Here is an 18,917-nt window from a genome sequence, read left to right on the forward strand (position 1 = left end):
AATACACACATAGTCTTTCAGGCATATGTCTTTTTTCTCTTTCTTTCTTTTCTTTTCTTTTCTTTTTTTTTTTTTTTTTTGAGACAAGGTCTCATTCTGTCATCCAGGCTGGAGTGTAGTGGTGTGATCACAGCTCACTGCAGCTTTGACTTCCCAGGCTCAAGTGATCCTCTTGCCTCAGCCTCCCAAGTAGCTGGGCTCTTGCTACCACGCCTGGCTAATTTTTGTACTTTTTGTAGAGAGACGCAGTTTTGCTATGTTGTCCAGGCTCCTGAGCTCAAGTGATTCGCCCGCCTCAGACTCTTAAAGTGATTGGATATAGGTATGAGCCACCACTCAAAGAAAAAGTGACAATAAATATTACAGTAACAATAAAAATACTATATATAAGAACTTGTGGGATGCAGCTAGAGCTATTTTTAAAAATTCACAGCTTTATTTTAAAAAGATTAAATATTAGTGAGCTGGATGTCCAAATTAAAAGCTTAGAAAAAGAATATGAAAGAAGCTTATAGAAAGTAAAATGCACAAAATAATAAACCTCATCAAAGAAAGAGAAAAAAAATAGAAGGCTTGACAAAAGCTCTTTCTTATAAAAGACTAATAAAATGGACACTTCTAACAAAGGATCAAGAAAAGTAACAAATGAATAATATCAGTAATTTAAAATAAAACATTACTATAGTTACAGAGATTTTTTAAAGTAAGGAAATTCTGAAGAAACTGATGCCAAAGAATTTAAAAAGATAATACCATTTTCTATAAAAATGTAACATTCAAGAAGAAATAAAAACTCTAAATATACTTGTAAATATGTTAAAAATTAAATCAGTATTTGAAAAACTACTTGTACTCACTTAAAATGAAAAAAAAAAAAGGAAAAAAACACACTCTGGCAGATTTGAAAGTGAATCCACACAAACCTTTAGAAGAAATGTATCTTTATCTTACATAAACCATTCTAAATCCATTTCATGGTGCTAGGACAACCTTGATACTAAAATGTGACAAATGCAATTTTATACAGGAAAATTATAGGTCAACTTAGAAAATAAAATCCTAAGTAAAATATTAGCAAATAAAATACAGCAATGTATAAAAAATACATATCATGGAAAGTTAAGTTTGTTCCAGGAATTGAAAGATGGTCTAACACTGAAAAAGGAAACAAAAATCTATTCATATAATTCACATCATTATGTGGTTAAAGAGAAAAACCATAAGAATTTACTTATAACAATAAAGATACTAAAAATATAATTTACCTACCAAAAACCTACAGCAAATACCATACTAAATGACTAAAATACATGTTCTTTAATGTAAAAAATACATATACACATAAAACTTGGTAGACAAAGCAATAAAACCAAGCCAAACCTAAACAAAATAACCATCCCCAAACACACAGAAACTAAAAGGTATGAGAAATGAAAAGAAACAAAGCCATTATTACTTACAAATAATGGTTCTGACTTTTTTCTTTTTAATGTAGTCATCTATACAAAAATCCAAGTCAATCTATAAATTTGTGCACCTAATAAGAATTCAATGTTTTATGTATAAGGTCAACAGCATTCCTATGCTCTGGCAAGAAAAACATAAATATTCCAGGTTTTAAAGGTAATTCTTACAATTGAAACAAAATGTGTAAATAGAAATAAGTCTAATAATATATGTATAAAATATTACAGATAATAGTACAAAATATTTTTGAAAGACATAAAAAACTAAATAAATGAGAAGATCTGAACATTCACTGATGCAAAGTCATTGATTGGAAGGGTCAATATTCAAAAATTGCAGTTCCCTCCAAATTAATTTATATATTCGATCCCACAATTCATGTGGAGGAACACAAAAAGCCAAGAATAGAGAAGACAGTGAAGAGGGAGGACGAAGGTCGGGGGAAAGGAGAGGGAGGTAGGGTGAGGGTGAAGAGGAAAAAGATCTCACCTTTTCAGAATCAAGACTTACTATAAAATGATAGGCTTTTTTTTTCTTTTCTTTTTTGAGATAAAGTCTTGCTCTGTTGTCTAGGCTGGAGTGCAGTGGCATGATCGCAGCTCACTGCAACCTCAAATTCCTGGGTTCAAGTGAACCTCCTGCCTCAGCTTCCCGAGTAGCTGGGACTAAAGGCATGCACCAACACACTCAACTAATTTTTTTAATGTTTTGTAGAGATGAATTCTTGCTATATTGCCCAGGCTGGTCTTGAACTCTTGGCCTCAAGCGATCCTCCTGCCTCAGCTTCCCAAAGTGCTGAGATTACAGGCGTGAGCCACCACGCCCGGCAAGCCAGATGCTTTAAGATATTTTGGTTCTGATACAGAGCGAGGCAAACAGACAAATGGAATTCAATGAAGAGCCTAAAACCAGACTCGTAAGTATGCTTGGGAACTTAGTTATATGACAGAAGTTGCATTTCGAATAAGCAGAGAAAAGATTAACTGACTAGTCAACAAATACTTAAAAGGTAATTGGGTTATTTGTATTAAAAATGTAAAATATTTCCACCTGATTTTATACCCTAAATGTAAGACCTAGAACTGTAAAACTCCTGGAAGAAAATACATGGGAAAAGCTTCATGACATTGGATCTGGCAATGATTTCTTAGATATGACACCAAAAGCACAGACAACAAAAGCAAAAATAGACAAATGGGACTATATCAAATTTAAAAACTTCTGAAAATCGAAGGAAACAAACAGAATGGAAGGCAACCTACAGAATGGGAGAAAATATTTGCAAATCATATATCTGGTAAGGAGTTAATATCTAGAATATATAAATAACTCCTAAAAACAACAAAACCCACAAATAACCTGATTTTAAAATGAGCAAAGGACTCTAACAGACATTTCTCCAAAGATAACATACAAATGGTTAACAGCATATGAAGAGATGCTCAACATCACTAATGATGAGAGATAAACGTGAATCAGAATTACAATGAGATTTCATCTTACACTCATTAGGATAGCCACTATAATAACAAAAACACCAACATAACAAGTGTTGGCAAAGATACGGAGAACCTGGAACTTTTTAGCACTGCTGGTGAGAATGTAAAATGGTGCAGCTGCTATGGAAAATAGTATAAATGTTCCTCAAAAAATTAAAAGTAGAATTACCATATGATCTAGCAATCCCCCTTGTGGGTATATATCCAAAAGAATTGAAGGCAGGCCTCTTGAAGAAATATTTGCACAACCACATTCACTGTATTATTCACAATAGCCAAGAGGTGAGAGCAACCCAAATGTCCATCAACAGATAAATGAATAAACAAAATGTGGCATATAAATACCATGGAATATTATTCAGCCTTAATAAAGAAGGAAATCTTGTCACTTGCTACAGCATGCATGAACCTTGAGAACTATGCTAAGTGAAATAGTCACAAAAATAAAATAAATACTGTACAACTTCACTGACATGGGATATCATAAGTAGTCAAACTCACAGAAATAGAAAGTAGAATGGTGGCTGCCGGAGGTTAGGGGACAGGGGAAAATGTATAGAGTTTTAATTTTGCAAGATGAAAAAGTGCTAGAGATCTGTTACATAACAAAATGAGTATTATTAAAGCTGCTGAACCATATATTTACAAACAGTTAAGATAGCAATTTTTGTTTTGTGTTTTTTTAACCACAATTAAAATTTTTTTTGAATTACAAAAATAAGCCTTAAAAGAAAAGATTAGTACATTGGATATTAAAATGTTAAATGGCAAAAAAGATCATTAAACAAAATTAAAAACAAGTTAAAATTTTAGAAAAGAAATTTACAAAACATATAGTTATTAAGGGTTGGTATCTGTAATACTTAACGAACTCCAACAAATCAATAACATCAGGGGAAAAAATGCAACACTGTGATAGAGAAAACATAGAAACAACCTAAATGTACCTCAGTAGGAGAAAAGATAGACTGGATAACTAATATAAAGGATTATTATACAACAGTTAAAATAAATGAAACATCCCATTTATCAACTTGGATAAATTTCAAGAATAGGTCAAATAAAAAACAATTTGCAATAGAATATGTCATATATGTACATTTAAAAAACATGGTAATAGTATATATTGTTTATGGGTATACACACATGAAGTAAGGGTACTAAAACACAATTAAACTTAATCCACCACATACTCTTTACCTGCACCAGTGCAGCTACACGTTGTTGGAGAAAACCATATAATCAGGTTGGCCGATTTTATTCAATCATTCAATCATTCATTCATTCATTCATTCGAGACAGGGTCTCATTCTGTCACCCAGGCTGGAGTGCAGTGGCATGATCTTGGCTCACTGCACCCTCTGCCTCCCGGATTCAAGCAATCCTCCCAGCTCAGCCTCCCAAGTAGCTAGGAATACAGGCACGTGCCACCATGCTCGGCTAATTTTTTTATTTTTTTATAGGAATGAGGTCTCACTGTTGCCCAACACTGTTGCCCAGACTGTTGAGTCTCAAACTCCTGGGCTCAAGTGATCCTCCTACCTCGGCCTCCCACAGTGCTGGGATTACAGGCATGAGCCCAGCCAATTTCACTTTAAATTCATGATCAGGAATCTCACATGGGTCTTAATAGTACCCAGCAAACACATTCATTTCCCTAATCCATTCACTCTCCCACATTATTAGTTGGTTATTTTATATCATCTCCTTTCTCCTAAAACCTCGATGTGTCCACTCCCTTCCTCATACTCAGTGAGAAAACAGAAGACCTTCTATAAGCTGCCAGTACACACCACTTAACCTCCACCCACATGTGTGCCTAGTAACTCAACTTTCTTCAGTTTCTAAGCATGAACTGACCATGCTACTTGTTAAGCACTAGTAGCATGATCACGCACAAACTCACTTGTGTGTTTGACATTATCCTTCTCAAGGACAGTGTTCCAGCAATTTCCCACGTTACCTGCTGGATTATTATAGGAGATAGACATCTGGGTTTGGGTGGTAGATATCAGTGTATCTACCCCACTTCCTTTTGAGGACTATTCTAACTAGTGTATGACATCTGTAATTTCTCCCATCTTAGGGGAAAAAACCCTCTTTTCATCCTCACTTCATCCTCTGCTATGCTCTTCACAGAATTTCACTATTCCTTTTAACAGAAAACCCCAAGTTGTCTACATATGTGGATGACAATAAGGCTACTGCTATTCTCTTTCCTAAGGTTAAAACTGAGCCAATCAATGCTCAATCTTCAGTCCCCATCTTATTTAACCTAACAATAGCATTTGACACAGTTAATCATTTTCATCCTTGAAGCATTTTTTCACTTGTCTTCTGAGACAATCCACTTGTTTTCCAAATTCCAAATTCATAGATCCAGACCAGACTTCTCTCCCAAATTCCAGACTCATATAGCCCACTGCTTAACATCTCTGCTGTGTGTCTAATAAATGTCTCAAACTTAACCTGTCCAGCTGAACTTCTCTTGTAACCCCAGATAGCTCCCCATCAGCAGCCTACCCCATATTAGTTGATGGAAATTTCATCCTTCCAGCTGTTCTGGCCAAAAACCTTGGGGCCACACTAGATTTCTTCTGAATTCTCATACCCCACATCTAACTCATCAAAAAATTCCATTAGATCTAATGTCAAAATAATCCTAAAATATGCTACTCCATAGTCTAGGCCAGTTCCATCTCTTGCTGGGATTACTTCAACAGTTTTCTATCTGGACCTCATGTTTCCACACTTGTCCCACTACAGGATTATCATAGTTATCAACCAGAATTATTCTTCCAAAATAGGAGATCACTACTCTTCTACTCAAAACTCCCCAGTGGCTCCCCATTTTGTGCAGGGAAGAAGCCATAGTCCTTACAATGATCTTCAATGCCCTGAGTAATCTGTACAATCCTTCTTCCATATGATCACCTCCATGTCCTTTCCTACTACTGTAACTCTCACTCATTCTGTATGCCCACAATGGCCTCTAACCCTCACTCATTCCATAACCCCACCTTAAAGGACCTTAATATTGGCTGATCCCTCTACCTAGAAATCTCCTTCCTGAGATATCTACATGGCTCACTCTCTCACTTCCTTCATGTCTCTACTGCACTATCACCTTGGTGAGGCCTTTCCTGACCACTTGATTTCAAAGTGTAGCCTCTTCTCACCCTATTCCCTATTCCTGTTCCCTACTATACTTGTCTTCTTGCAACTTATTGCTATCTAACATACTACAGAAATACTTATTTCTTATTGTCTGCCTGCCCGTGTAAAGGAAGAATTTGTGTCCATTTTGCTCATTCATTGCAAGATCTCAACACTGAGATAGAACAGTGCCTGGATCACAGGAGACATTCAATGAATATTCACTGAATTAATGGAAAAAATTATAAAATTTTCATAACTGAAAATGTGAAAAGTGGGCACATAAACTCAGTTATATTATTTTCTATTTTTATTGTGTTTTATAGCATAAAAATTTAAAGAGAAATTTGGAAAATATAAACATTTATTATTCACATTTATGCATTCTTATTATTCTAGGATATCTTTTGCCCTTATGGACTTTAAAGTCCCTGACACTCAGCATAGTTCTGAATCATTTTCCTTTCTTTCTTAGAAAATAGATAAAAATAAACTTTGACTGCTAAATATAGTTATCAAGTAAATTTAAAAACATATTTAACATTATTTGAACAAATGAAATATATACTTGGAAGTTTCTGTGAAAATAATCTCATTTCAAAAGTTGTCCCTGCTTGTTCTGTGTTGTTACTCACACTGAATCTACTTGAAAAAATCGTATTATGAATAAACTTTAGTAGATCCAAAAATTTCTGCCATAAGAATAATTATAAAGGGATCTGTGAAGCAGACAGCTGGCAGGCAATCCCTGTTTACCCCCCATCCTTTGGAGGGGCATCAAAGGTCTGCTCAGATATCTGGGGGAAAAAAATCTCACTAATGAACGGCTCAAGCTAATGTGTTAGCATCTGAATATTGTGTAATAGTGTTTTAAGAAAGGAAGAACTGGGGCAACAGCGTAACACTTTGGTTTCTAGGTCTCCTATTTTCCCAACACCTCCAACTCAATGTTTACCTTAAAATAACTAAATTATCCTAGAGTCACTGATTTTGGCAAATGACTGATAGAGCTTATTATCAGAGACCTAATATATTTTCAGGACACATGCAAATAAAAAAAAATCATGACTACATGTCAGGACAAATCAATTAGGAAGGCAGACAGAGGTAACTAAAAAGCTGGTTTAAGGTTAGGTCATCTGATTCTCAATGCAAACACGCTCTTTATGGAACCCGACCCTTACCTACACATCTTGAGATACGTACATTATAACAGCAGAAACTTGAAAGTGGCACTATCAGCTAGGCATTTATTAGAGAAAGATGTAATTTAAAACTACAAATAAGAAAATAAAGAGAATAATTTTAAATTCTCAATGGTATATTTTAATTTTGCTCACAGTAATCTGAAATGTAAACAGTACTTCTCAGAAATAGAACGGATATAGTGCTTTATACTTTAGAAAGTACTTTCACAAGCATTAATTCATTGTGTCTGTATGACAATTCTATAAATTAGGTACGATAAATATTATTTTACAGATGATGAAATTAAGACTCAGAGAGGTTAATGACTAAGTGACTTGCCTCATGTCCCAAAGCTAGGAAATAGAGAACCAGAAAAAGATCCCGCTAACTAAAATGCCTCTTACATTGTTCAAAGAATTAATCAATAAATAACATTATCTGAATTGAGCAAGGTTAGATTTTTCTACTTCTGGAAAGAGAGAAACAGTCACAAATCCATAGGATTTCCCTTTAAGTACAGATACTCTGTACTGTTCAGTCAACATATTATTTTTCTTGACTGAACCTTAAAGTTGTATTTATCTACCTGGGGATTCGTGTTAATGATCTGTTTTGAAAATTTTCAAACACTCACTGTTAAATTATAAAAACAGAATGCATATACCATATTTAAGCATAAACATGAATGTGTCCTTTTTGACATTATTTGCTTATAAATATGAACAGACACAATTTTGAAGCTATCATCACTTTACCAACACTTTTTTTTAACTGTCTTTAAAACTGTCAACATTAAAATCAAATATCCAATAACTACCAGATTCTCTGACTTGAAGTAAGAACTCAACAAATGTTTGTAAAACTGTACTACCAAAAAAATTCTATGGAAGATATATATTAGCCTGAAAATTAGAAATGTTTTGTTATTTTCAGAATCTCGAGCTTGATCGAATTTTCCAGTTGAGAACAGAACAGTAAAAGTAGCAAATTTTTATTATCATAAAATATTTTTAAAGTTTCTAAAATAAATTTACTTTAACCTGTATGTAATCTAGGCTGCAAACCATTATCTAGAAATAATTATATGGGCTGGGCGTGGTGGCTCATGCCTATAATCCCAGCACTTTGGGAGAGCAAGGCAGGCGGATTGTTTGAGATCAGTCCAAGACCAACCTGGGCAACATGGTGAAACCTAGTCTCTGCAAAAAATACAAAAATTAGCTGGGCATAGTGGCATGTGCCTGGAGTCCCAGCTACTTGGGAGTCTGAGGTGGGAGGATGGCTTGACCCCAGGAGGCAGAAGTTGCAGTGAGCCGATCTTGCCACCCTGGGTGACAGACCAAGACCCCATCTTTAAAAAAAAAAATACAAAAACAAAAAACCCAGAAATAATTATATGAATATTTGACAAATATCTCTAGAATACAGGCTCAGGAGGGTAAGGAATTTGTTGTGTTCACCATTATATTTCTAGGGTCTAGTGCAATACCTGGCAATGGTAAGTACTCCAAAATTTTTTGAATTACTAAATTAATATATATACAGATATAAGTATAATATCATGAGCAGAAACATCAAACATACATAAAAAGTAAATTCCTGAAGATTAAATATATTTCCCAGACCAAATGAGGCCAGAATTTATAACATAAAATTGTGATATACTGACAGAAAGGCAGATTTTGGTGGAAGATTACTTCTGTTTTGAAAATGTTCAGTTTGAAGAGCCTGTGAAAGTGTCAAGTGGAGAAACAACATTCACATATTTGGGTCTTGAGCCCAGAAGAGAAGGTTGGCCAAGAGAAGGCTGGGAATGAGCAGCATGTAAGAAGAGTACAGCATAAAAAAAAAGAAGAGTACCTAGGACTGAGCTGAGGGGAACCCTCATGTAGAAGAGGAAGAGCCAACAAAAGGCAGTGAGAGAGAGAAGGAAAGTCAGGTGGGTGTTGTGTCACAGAGCCAAGCTGAGAGGTGATTTCTAGTTCAATACTACCAGGCAGTCAAATAAAGTAACTAAAAAGTATTAATATGCACGTCAATGGTAACATTGGCAAGAACAGCCTCAGCAGATGGTGGCGGGGTAGGGGGGCAAGGAGGTACAAGCAGAATTGGAATTGATAAGGGAGTAAGGGACATGTGAGTAAGTAGAGACAAATACTGACAAAGGAGAACAATGAGACAATAGCTAGGCGGGAATATGGTATTCTGAGTTTTTTTTCCTTTTTACTTATCAGTCCATTCATCTCCCCATTTTTAAAATTTTAAGACGGAAAGACTATGTCTACTTAAACAGTGACAGAAATGGTCAAAGAGGAAGAGGTTAAAGAGAAGAGAAGGCAGGCAGAGTGTATCAGTCCATTCTCACACTGCTGATAAATACATATCCGAGACTGGGAAATTCACAAAACAAAGAGGTTTAATGGGCTCACAGTTCCACGTGGCTGGGGAGGTCTTGCAATCATGGTGGAAGGAAAGGAGGAACAAGTCACATATTACATGGATGGAAGCAGATAAAGAGAGAGAGAACTTGCGCAGGAAAACTCCCGTTTTTTAAACAGTCAGATCTTGCAAGACTTACTCATTATCATGAGAACAGCATGGGAAAAACTTGCCCCCATGATTCAATTACCTCCCACGAGGTCCCTCCCACAACATGCGGGAATTCAAGATGAGATTTGGGTGGGGACACAGCCAAACCATATCATTCCACCCCTGGCATGTCCTCACATTTCAAAGCCAATCATGCCTTCCCATCAGTCCCACAAAGTCTTAATTCATTTCAGCATTAACTCAAAAGTCCATAGTCCAAAGTCTCATCTGAGACAAGGCAAATCCCTTCCACCTACGAGCCTCTAAAATCAAAAGCAAGTTAGTTACTTCTTAGACACAACAGGAGTACAGGCATTGGTTAAATACAGCCACTCCAAATGGGAGAAACTGGCCAAAACAAAGGGACTACAGGTCCCATACAAGTCCAAAATCCAGCGGGGCAGTCAAATCTTAAAGCTCCAAAATGATCTCCTTTGACTCCATGTCTCACATCCAGGTCACGCTGATGCAAGAGGTAGGCTCCCATGGCCTTGGGCAGCTCCGCCCCTGTGGCTTTGCAGGGTACAGTCCCCCTCCTGGCTGCTTTCACAGACTGGCGTTGAGTGTCTGTGGCTTTTCCAAGTGCATGGTGCGAGCTGTTGGTGGATCTACCATTCTGAGGTTTAAAGGACGGTGGCCCTCTTCTCACAGCTCCACTAGGCAGTGCCCCAGTAGGAACTCTGTGTAGGGGATCCGACTTCACATTTCCCTTCTGCACTGCCCTAGCAGAGGTTCTCCGTGAGGGCCCCATTCCTGCAGCAAACTTCTGCCTGGGCATCCAGGTGTTTCCACACATCCTTTGAAATCTAGGTGGAGGTTCCCAAACCTCAATTCTTGACTTCTGTGTACCCACAGGCTCACTACCACATGGAAGCTGCCAAGGCTTGAGGCTTCCATGCTCTGAAGCAACAGCCTGAGCTGTACCTTGGATCCTTTTAGTCATGGCTGTAGCAGCTGGGAAGCAGGGCACCAAGTCCCTAGACTGCACACAGCAGAGGGGCCCTGTGCCCGGCCCAGAAAACCATTTTTTCCTCCTAAACCTCCAGGCCTATGATGGGAGGGGCTGCCATAAAGGTCTCTGGCATGCCCTGAGCCATTTTCCCCCCTTGTTATAGTGATTAACATCCAGCTCCTTCTTACTTATGCAAATTTCTGCAGCTGGCTTGAATTTCTCTTCAGAAAACAAGATTTTCTTTTCTACTGCATTGTCAGGCTGCAAATTTTCCGAACTTTTATGCTCTGTTTCCCTTTTAAAACTGAATACCTTTAATAGCACCCAAGTCATCTCTTAAATGCTTTGCTGCTTAGTAATTTCTTCTGCCAGATACCCTAAATCACCTCTCTCAAGTTCAAAGTTCCATAAATCTCTAGGGCAGCGGCAAAATGCCACCAGTCTCTTTGCTAAAACATTACAAGAGTTACCTTTGTTCTACTTCCCAACAAGTTCCTCATTTCCATCTGAGACCACCTCAGGCTGGATTTCATTGTCCATATCATTATCAGCATTTTACTCAAAGCCATTCAACAAGTCTCTAGGAAGGTCCAAACTTTATCACATTTTCCTGTCTTCCTTCTGAGCCCTCCAAACTGTTCCAACCTCTGCCTGTTACCCAGTTCCAAAGTCGCTTCCACATTTTCAGCAGCACCCCACTCGTGGTACCAATTTACTGTATTAGTCCGTTTTCATACTGCTGATAAAGATATATCCAAGACTAGGCAATTTACAAAAGAAAGAGGTTTAATGGACTTACACTTCCATGTGGATGGGGGAGGTCTCACAATCATGGTGGAAGGCAAGAAGGAGCAAGTCATGTCTTACATGGATAGCAGGAGACAAAGAGAGAGAGAACTTGTTGCAGGGAAACTCCCGTTTTTAAAACCATTAGGTCTCGTGAGACTTATTCACTATCACAAGAATAGCATGAGAAAAACCTGCCCCCATGATTCAGTTAACTCCCACCAGGTCCTTCCCACAACATGTGGGAATTCAAGATGAGATTTGGGTGGGGACACAGCCAAACCATACCATAAAGATACACATTTAACCTGGAAACCAAGGAGGCAGATTAGGGATGGAGCAGAAAGAAACTTGTTCCAAAAAATATGGTATTTTGATATGAGTTGGGGCTGACATGGAAACCAAAAAGGAATGCAAGCTAATCAAAATAGAAATGGTTTCATGGGAATATTTTTAAGGTAAGAAAGGGTCTAGATAGAGAAACTTCCTAAATAGGTGCTGGGTGGAATCAGAGGAGCAAAGAACCATTAGATCAAGTTTCAGAGGACTCAGCAAAGGAAAATTCCTACCTGAGCCCTGAGAGTTAAACCTGAAGCCAAGCATGATGGTATATCCTCTAGGGCTAAGAGGAAGAATGAGCAGACAGTCTAAGGATCAAAGAGATATGCAACCCTAAAAGCTTAATAGTAATGTTAAACTATTAACATAACCTAGAGTGAGGCTGTATTCAGTAAATAAGGGCGCCTACTAATTACTCCTCTACTTCAGCTTGAACTCGCCTATTTCATTTTTGCACCCAGACCACTAAGTGCTCAAAGATGATGGTATTTGACTGGATCTCCATCATCCCCTTGAAGGGTGGCTGTTGACACGACTAGCAGCAAACTCTCCTCTTGTGAAGAGTGACCTGGCTGATTCAGTCACACAGCATTTCTGACTAATGCTTATTACTGTATTAAGACCTAGCAACTCTGGTCAACTTTGATTTTTATTTGTTTGTTTAGTTTTGAATCCTAACATTTTGCTGTTCCCCAGGGCCAAAGTCTGTTTCTATCTATTGCCAAATGATCTGCCACACATACCTATAAACAGAGGAATTATTAAGTGATTCTTTTCATGAGTGTACTACCAGAACCTAGCCTACCATCTAGCACATGGGCCCCTAACCCCCAGGCCATGGACAAGTACTGGTCTGCGGCCTGTTAGGAAACAGGGCGCACAGCAGGAGGTGAGCAGCAGACAAGCATTGCCACCTGAGCTCTGCCTTCTGTCAGATCAGTGGTGGCATTAGATTCTCCTAGGAGTGCCAACCCTATTGTGAAGTGTGCATGCAAGGGATCTAGGTTGCACATTCCTTATGAGAATCTAATGATAAATGTAATGCGCTTGAATCATCCCAAAACCATACTCCGACCCTCGTCTTTGGGAAAAATGTCTCTCAGGAAACCAGTCCCTAGTGCCAAAAAAGTTGGGGACTGCTGATCTAGCACACAGAAGGCCCTCAACAAATATCAATGGAATGAGCAAATAAAAGTGATCATCAAATCTCTCTATGCAGGGGGAGTTTTACACATTTACAAACCAAGGACCCCTTTGGCAGTCTGTTGAAGCCTGTGGAACCCTTCTCAAAATAATATTTTAAAATAGATAGCATTGTAGAGGAAATTAATTATAGTAAAATACGGTTACAAAACTATTTTTTTAAATTGTGGCATCATCACAAACATGCTTCTGTGGCACCGGGTGGGATTGCCAAGCCCCAGGCTTCTCTGTAGAGAGATTTGGCTGGGCCAGTTCAGTGGCAAAATTACTGACAACATCTATGGAGATTTTGTTCTTGGCTTTTCAGAGAAAACTCCTCCAGACTCCTGCCTGGGAAGCCACTGTGCTCAGTGAAGTGCTAGAACGCCACCGAGGGAGTTTGCACAGTTCTGTGTGTCCATTTTCACCATACCTGTCATTTTCTGTATGGTATCCTCATCCTTAGCTGTGCCCATTGTCCCTGAATGCATAGACCCTGTCAGTCTTCCCTTAGGGTGAGGAAGGCACAGCTGCCTATGTGAACAGGGGCAGAGATAGGATCTGGGGGTTACCTGTTTCTTACACAGACTTTCAATCAATCCTCCTGGGTCCTGCATCACCTGCATGCCTACTTCGAGGGATACCTGCTGTCTCCAGTTATTGAACCTTTTTAGGGGGTCAGAAGTACAGAGAGCCTGCTTTTAGGCTTCCCATGTTACTGTCATCCATCTTCTAAAATGTAGTTGCTATTTTCTCTTTTCCCTTTGGAGTGCATGTCTATCCTATCCCTTTCCTTTTATCCTTGTGGGATTTATTAAGGAGGCAACGGTAAACAGATTTAATCTGCTACAATTTGCTGAAGTCATCACTAAAATTTTTACAAAGGCATAAAAAGTTTTAAAAATCAAATTTAGAAGTAGACTCAAAATTCATCTATTTTATAACTATATTTGTATCAAAGATGATCAATTTACTCTAATAACTTCAGCTTCATGAAGGCAGAGATCATTTTCACTTCATTTATTATTGTATTGTCCAGTACCCAGCATAGTAGAGGTGATAAATAAATATTTATTTTATAAGTAAACTGAATGAATATAGATGTGATTAAAAAATTAGGATCTTTAATTTTTATAATTTCAGCACTTATCTCACTCACCTAGGATTGCTTTAGCAATACTCCAAAAACCAATCATAAATAGATATACCTAATTTGGAATCCAAGAATGATGTATTTTATAACAACAAAGTCCTTCACTACAAAAATTTTAGTATGATTTCATATTCTATACCAACAATTTCCTAGATAGAAACGAAACTGACATTCAAATTTACTTAGTTATCTTGAATAACTAGTAATGCAGAAATAAATGTAACTTCTATTACAACCATTACATAAACAGTACTTAATTACAACTAACAGATGTACAATTTTAAGTGTCATTAAATGCATTTGTAATATTAAACAAATTCTAATTAATACTGAAAAATTAAAGTTCTCCAAATGTAAAATCTGCACATTAGCCACCATATTTTAATTCATGTTGAGCAAAAACCAGCAATATTATTTAAAAATTGGGTCTAGTAGATCTCTGTCATTCTTGTCATGCGAATTCAAAGGGCCGTCATAGCATGTCCTACTTTGTTACCACAATGTAAACTGTATGTACTTTGCTTTATGATTCTTTATTGGCCACTATCAAAGCCATAATTCTCCTGAAGGGCCAAAAGAGTTATTTGATTTTTCAGTTATATTTTATGGGGAAAGTTAAATGCATAGTATCTTTTTTCTTTTTTAAATAAATAGGAATTCTGATATACCCATCAAGGTTTACTGCAATTTTAACAGGACGGCTCCATACGAATTTTAAACTAAAAATCTCTACATTTTCCACGGACAAACCTGAACAAAAGTTCAGAATTCACAGGGCAGTTTTCTGCTAAATGTTTATTCTATAGCTAAGTTTTCATCCTTGTTTACATGCTGTTATTACTAACTTCAAATTAAAATATACTCACTTCATCAGCCACAAACTCCTTACTCAGACCAAAATCTGTCAGCACCACATGGCCATTAGAATCAAGTAGAATATTCTCAAGCTTAATATCACGATATATAATCCCCAACTGCAAAAACAAAGAAATATACATTTTAAAATAATTTACAAAAAAATGAATTAGGGCAGTCTTTCTTGTCTACCTTTTTTTTTTTTTTAAGGCATTTCCCTCCTCAGGATCCTGTAATGGCTCTTGGTGATTGGTCAGGGCAAATGGAAATTCTTTTATCTGCTGCGTTCCCTGGACCTCTCCAACCATGTCTTTGTTCTCCTTGTGCACAGGGTCTACCTTGTTGGGTCAGCTTCTTTAGGGCCTCCCTCTTGACTCGTGCTTCTTCATGTCTCTATTCTTCCTAGTTCACTCTCACTCTAGATGACCTTCAGGTGTCTTCATAGCCAATTCTTGTCCATCAGTTCCTAATGGCTTCAGAAGACTTTCCTGACTAACCAGATCCCCTGTCATTTCCTTGTTTTTCATCCTACAACACCTACGTTTACATTGTACTTACCTATACATGACTGATATTTTCTAGCTATTTCCTATTTGTCTTTATATACCTATACTCTTAACTCTTTTTTTCACTTTTTATGTATTTATAGGTATTTGTGCAGCACACCATGTATAAAACAGGAAATTTATAAAGAATTGTTGATTAACAGGCTCTTAAACATAAAGGTTGAAGATCATAGGTTAATTTTACTCAAACTTTAGTTGTTTTTTGTTGTTGTTATTGTTGTTGTTGTTTTGAGATAGGGTCTCACTCTGCCACCCAGGCTGGAGTGCAGTGGCGTGGTCCTAGCTCACTGCAACTTCAAACTTCTGGGCTAAAGCCATCCTCCCACCTCAGCCTCCAGAGTAGCTGGGATTACAGGTGTGAGCCACTGCACTAGGCTCAAACTTTAGTTCTAAATAAGCAAAGAAAATCAATTAAGTAACATTTATAGATCCCTCTGTTTTACTTTGCATTTATAAATCTTACTTTTTTGTAAGTTCTATAGCAAAACACTTCAGCTATATAACAAATAATCTATCCAACTCATATAAGAGGTACTCGATCTGCATGAATTCTGTTTCATGTTTTCAGTTATGTCAGCCTGAATTAAATGTTTCTAAACTTAGAAATATTGTTTTCCTCAATGCTAAGAATATGAGACAGTTCTTAATAATCTCTTAAAATGGAAATCAAAATTGCATACAGAAAAACACTAGGGGCCAGGCACAGTGGCTCATGTCTGTAGCCCTAGACTTTAGAAGGCTGAGGCAGGAGGGTCACTTGAATCTGGGAGTTCAAGACTAGCCTGGGCAACACAGTGAGACCCATCTCTACAAAAAATTTTAAAAATTAGCTGGGCCAGGAGTGGTGGCTAACGCCCGTAATCCCAACATTTTGGGAGGCCGAGGTGGGCAGATCACCTGAGGTCAAGAGTTCGAGACCAGCCTGACCAACATGGAGAAACCCCGACTCTACTAAAAACACAAAATTAGCCGGGCGTGGTGGCACATGCCTGTAATCCCAGCTACTCGGGAGGCTGAGGCAGGAGAATCACTTGAACCCGGGAGGTAGAGGTTACTGTGAGCTGAGATCGCGCCACTGCACTCCAGCCTGGGCAACAAGAGCAAAACTCCATCTCAAAAAAAAAAAAAAAATTAGCTGGGTGTGGTGGCACACATGTAGTCCTAGAGCTACTCGGGAAGCTGAGGCAGGAGGATCACTTGAGCTCAGGGTGTTTGAGGCCACAGCGACCTATGATAGCATTCCAGCCTGGGCAACAGAGCAAGACCATATGTCTATTTTTAGACCATATGTCTCTATTTTTTTTTTTTTTTAAAAAGAACAGAATAAAAAACGGACAAGTGTGGGTGGCCCATGCCTGTAATTCCAGCAGTTTGGGAAGCCAAGATGGGAGGATCATCTGAGCTCAGGAGTTTGAAACTAGCCTGGGCAACATGGCAAAACCCTGTCTCTACAAAAAATACAAAAATTAGCCAGGTGTGGTTGCGCATGCCTGTTGTCCCAGCTACTCAGGAGGCTGAGGTAGGAGGATCACCTCAGTCAAGCAGGTTGAGGCTGCAGTGAGCTGTGATCGTGCCACTGCACTCCAACCTGGGCAACAGAGTAAGACCCTATATCAACACAACACAACAAAACACAAAAGTACTAGGCAATTTTCCTTTAAGAGCCCCAGTGTTCTACAAGACAGACAGGAAGGAAAATGTCTAGAGCTTATATTGAACAGACATTGACTTGGAGCATTATATGCATCTAACAACCAGGAGATGCTTTTTCCTAAAAAACAACCTCTTTAGAAAAGATTTTAGAAACAAATAATTTACTATCTGTGTCACCTCATCACTTGCAAGTAAACATCCATTTCTGCCTCTTCCTGTGAAACCCAATGTTAGTAGCTTTATCAAGATTAACATTGCTGGCTTTGCGTTATATTTATCTGTATCTTTTTAGGGTAGTAAGATTAAGAGAAGGTTAACCAAGAGTTCATTTACTATATTACTCTCATTCCATATCAATTGCAGTTATATCCAACATTCATTGTTTTATTTACTTCTGTGTTTGACAATCAGCAAGTTTCACATAAATTAAAAACCGGATTTTCAGACAAGCACAGTGGCTCATGCCTGTAATTTGGAAGGCTGAGGCAGGCAGATTGCTTGAGTCTAGTTCAACACCAATCTAGGCAATATGGCAAAACCTCATCCCTATAAAAAATACAAAAATTAGCCAGGTGTGGTGGCACGTACCTGTGGTCCCAGCTACTCGGGAGGTTGACACGAGAGGATCACCTGAGGCTGGGAAGGTGGAGGCTGCAGTGAGCCAAGATTGCACCACTACACTGGACTTCCTAGCTTACTCACTGGAGTTATTCATTTTGTTTCTTACTCATATTTATGATGATTTCTACCATCATTTTTATATTATAAACTAATTGCCCTAAATCATAAATTTCAAAGGTCTTTCTTTGCAGCATATTCTTGGGTCCAATAGTTTCTTGTATGAAAATGTCTTAACTATCCTATATCCCACAAAAATCATCTTAAAGCTTGTTACCGTATCAATAATTCCATCAAAAGAAGTCCAAGTGTCTGTTCTGCTACCTCAGTTTGAGTGCCTACTTGACTGCACCTCGTTCCCCTTCCTCTCCATTGTGCTGCAGCCCTGCCCCTCAACCCCCCATTACCAAAGGTTTCTTTCCCTCCTTGTTCTCACACATTTTTCATTCAGTCTCCCTAAGATTCCTACCCTTGAACCATCTCCCTTCACCTGGCAGGTCTTGTTTCTGCTCTGGGCTGGATCTGCCCTTTTCCTGGTCTCTTTTTTTCTCACATCTTACCATAATTTATTCTCACAGCCTCACCCATCTGTTACCTCCACCTTGCTGCCTGCCCCTTTAGAAATGTCATCCTTCATCCTTCCTTTTCCCTTCAATTCTCTCCTTTCTTTTCTATGCTCCATAATCAGCATTTCAATCTCTATCTTAAACTAGTGTAGGACCTGAATATAACAGGACAAGGAAGGGTGGCTTCATGATGTACCTGGAATTGTCCTAATTTAAAAATTACTTGAGTACTTTCTGTCTCTGAGGAAAAACACAAGCCCAGTCTACATAATGACTGCTTCTACAATGTTTCCTCATTAAGTAAAACAAAAAACTGAGTCAAAATTTCTTGGCTCAAGATTAATGGTT

The 18,917-nt window shown here is 38.0% G+C and overlaps 1 protein-coding gene across 3 annotated transcripts in view; it reads right to left on the minus strand.

The window, feature by feature from the left end:
- Nucleotides 1-18,917, minus strand: part of RPS6KA5 (ribosomal protein S6 kinase A5) — a 206,662-nt gene that overhangs the window by 71,279 nt on the left and 116,466 nt on the right. For all 3 annotated transcript variants that reach the window (XM_019009810.4, XM_019009809.4, XM_055361218.2), the window contains exon 5: nucleotides 15,178-15,285. In XM_019009810.4, coding sequence (XP_018865355.2) covers nucleotides 15,178-15,285 — 108 coding nt within the window. The remainder of the gene's footprint in view (nucleotides 1-15,177; nucleotides 15,286-18,917) is intronic.

Source organism: Gorilla gorilla, chromosome 15 (genome assembly GCF_029281585.2).
Source record: "Gorilla gorilla gorilla isolate KB3781 chromosome 15, NHGRI_mGorGor1-v2.1_pri, whole genome shotgun sequence".
NCBI lineage: Eukaryota > Metazoa > Chordata > Mammalia > Primates > Hominidae > Gorilla > Gorilla gorilla.